The sequence below is a fragment of the Ursus americanus genome, chromosome 16, assembly GCF_024610735.1.
Source record: "Ursus americanus isolate L20-20 chromosome 16, mUrsAme1.1.p, whole genome shotgun sequence".
In the NCBI taxonomy this organism is placed as follows: Eukaryota; Metazoa; Chordata; class Mammalia; order Carnivora; family Ursidae; genus Ursus; species Ursus americanus.
Window position 1 is genome coordinate 4,943,817 of NC_142142.1, and position 2,525 is coordinate 4,946,341.

Below are 2,525 nucleotides of genomic sequence, written 5' to 3' on the forward strand. Positions count from 1 at the left end.
ATGGCCAAAAGCGGAGAGGCCCTGCCACAGGGCAGCCCAGCACCGATCCAGGATCCCCACCTCATCAAGGTGACAGTGAAGACGCCCAAGGACAAGGAGGATTTCTCGGTGACAGACACTTGCACCATCCAGCAGCTGAAGGAAGAGATATCCGAGCGCTTTAAGGCCCACCCTGATCAGCTGGTCCTAATCTTTGCTGGCAAAATCCTCAAGGACCCTGACTCACTGGCACAGTGTGGAGTGCGAGATGGCCTCACTGTCCACCTGGTCATCAAGATGCAACGCCGTACCATGGGCACTGAGTGTCCGGCTGCTTCAGTCCCTGCCCCAGCCCCCAGCCCTGGGTCATTCCCTCAACCAAGCTCCATTTACCCAGCAGACGGGCCACCCACCTTTAGTTTAGGTGTTCTTACAGGCCTCAACGGGCTAGGCCTGACCTCTGGTAGTTTCTCTGACCAGCCAAGCTCACTGATGTGGCAGCATGTCTCTGTGCCTGAGTTTGTGGCTCAGATCATTGATGACCCTTTCATCCAGGGTCTGCTGTCCAATACAGGCCTAATGCGCCAGCTGGTTCTTGACAACCCCCATATGCAGCAGCTGGTCCAGCACAACCCCGAGATCGGGCATATTCTCAACAACCCTGAAATCATGCGGCAGACGCTGGAGTTTCTACGCAACCCAGCCATGATGCAAGAGATGATGCGTAGCCAGGACCGGGCGCTCAGTAACCTGGAGAGCATCCCCGGTGGCTACAATGTGCTTCGTACCATGTACACAGACATTATGGACCCGATGCTTAATGCGGTACAGGAGCGGTTTGGTGGCAATCCCTTTGCTGCTGCCACTACTGCTAATGCCACCAGCAGCAGCAGCATACCTTCCAGGACAGAGAACTGTGACCCTCTCCCCAACCCCTGGGCTTCCACATATGGAAGCTCAGGAGGCAGGCGAGGCAGGCGTCCCGGGGACCAGGATGTATCTGAAACTAGAAACAGGGTTCCCAACATTCTGGGCAATATAGGGCTCTATGACTATCTTCAGCAATTACGTGAGACCCCCCAGTCCCTGGGAACCTATCTGCAAGGGACTTCATCCACCCTCAATCCGAGCCAAGAACCACCACCACCAGGAAATCGAACGCCCCCAACTTCGTCCTCCTCCCAGGAACGTGAGTCAGGCCAGCCTCTCCGCAAAGAGTCGGTAGCCATCAAGGGAAAGTCCTCTCGCCCATCATTCCTGAGATACCCCCCAGAGAGCAGTACTGGACAAGATGGAGGCCAAGGTGGTGCAGGGAATGGCTCCGCTGGCCACAGCACCAACATGCCTGACCTTGTCTTAGGGCTAGGGCGTGCTGCCGACAGGGCGCCGTTTGTCCCTTCGCCGCCGTCCCCCATGGCAGCTACCCCCGGGATGCCTGAGCATGCCTGGCTGCCCCCACCAGCTTACCCAAGGTCTCTGAGGCCTACCAGCACGAGCCAGGTCCCACCGTTGCAGGACGAGATGCGCCGGCAGCTGCCGGGGCTACTGCACCTTCAGGCCGCCGTGGCCAACCCTCGCGCCATGCACGCCCTGCTACAGATTCAGCAGGGTCTGCAGATCCTGGCTGCCGAAGCACCTCGCCTCCTCCTCTGGCTCATGCCTTGCCTAGCAGGGCTGGGAAGCGTGGCAGGCGGTGCAGAGCCTAGAGAGGGCGCCCTTATGCCCGAGGATGCCCCTCCGGCCCCCGCTCCTGAGGGTCCCCCAGCACAGGGCTCTGTGGAGCTGGGCCTCTATTCCACCCCTTTCCTCCAGCTGTTGCAAGCTCTAGCTGGCGCCAACCCCCAGCAGCCGCAGCCCGAGACGCACTTCCGGGCGCAGCTAGAGCAGCTGCGGGCGATGGGCTTTCTGAATCCCGAAGCCAATCTCCAGGCCCTCATAGCCACGGGGGGTGATGTGGATGCTGCCGTGGAGAAGTTGAGGCAGGCGTAGGAGCCCCAGTTGTTCAAGCCAGATCTTTCCCTCTGTGCCCTTTCCCCGTATCCCACTACCCGAACTCCCCCGTTCTTGAATGCAGCTGCACACTATGAACCAAATCCACTATGATGCCCTTTACTGTGGAGACAATGTTGTTCCAGAGCCAATGAGGAAGAATGAGAGCCAGAAACAGGGTGGGGGTGCTGCGAGTGACCCAACCACCCCTGCCACTGTACCATCTTGGGGCCCCAGTCTGAGCTCTGCTAATGCCTATCTTGAGATGCAATTACATCCAATCTCCAGTGTCTGCTGCTGCCTGAGTCCAGTTCTTTGTGGGCCAGGGGGGAAAGGGGACGGAGAGAAGCTGGTGATGAGACCTCTGTCTGCAGGGGTGGGATGGCTTGGAGGGTGAGCTTGAAGTTTTGAGGTTCAAAGAGTCGTGGAGAACAAACGAGGGTGAGCCGAGGCCTGCAGCTCCCCTGGTGTCCTTCCAGAGGTCCCCCAGATCTGCTGTCCTGTAGGAGCCACCCCCAGGTGCTGTGTTCCTTGGAGCGTTCCTAACAGCGGCCTGC

General features: G+C 59.0%; 1 protein-coding gene across 1 annotated transcript; it reads left to right on the forward strand.

Annotated features, from left to right (window-relative positions):
- On the forward strand, positions 1-1,968 carry UBQLN3 (ubiquilin 3). The gene has a single exon (XM_045782914.2). It carries the CDS (start codon positions 1-3, stop codon positions 1,966-1,968), a length of 1,968 nt encoding a protein of 655 aa, XP_045638870.2.
- The last annotated feature ends 557 nt before the right edge of the window (positions 1,969-2,525 follow it).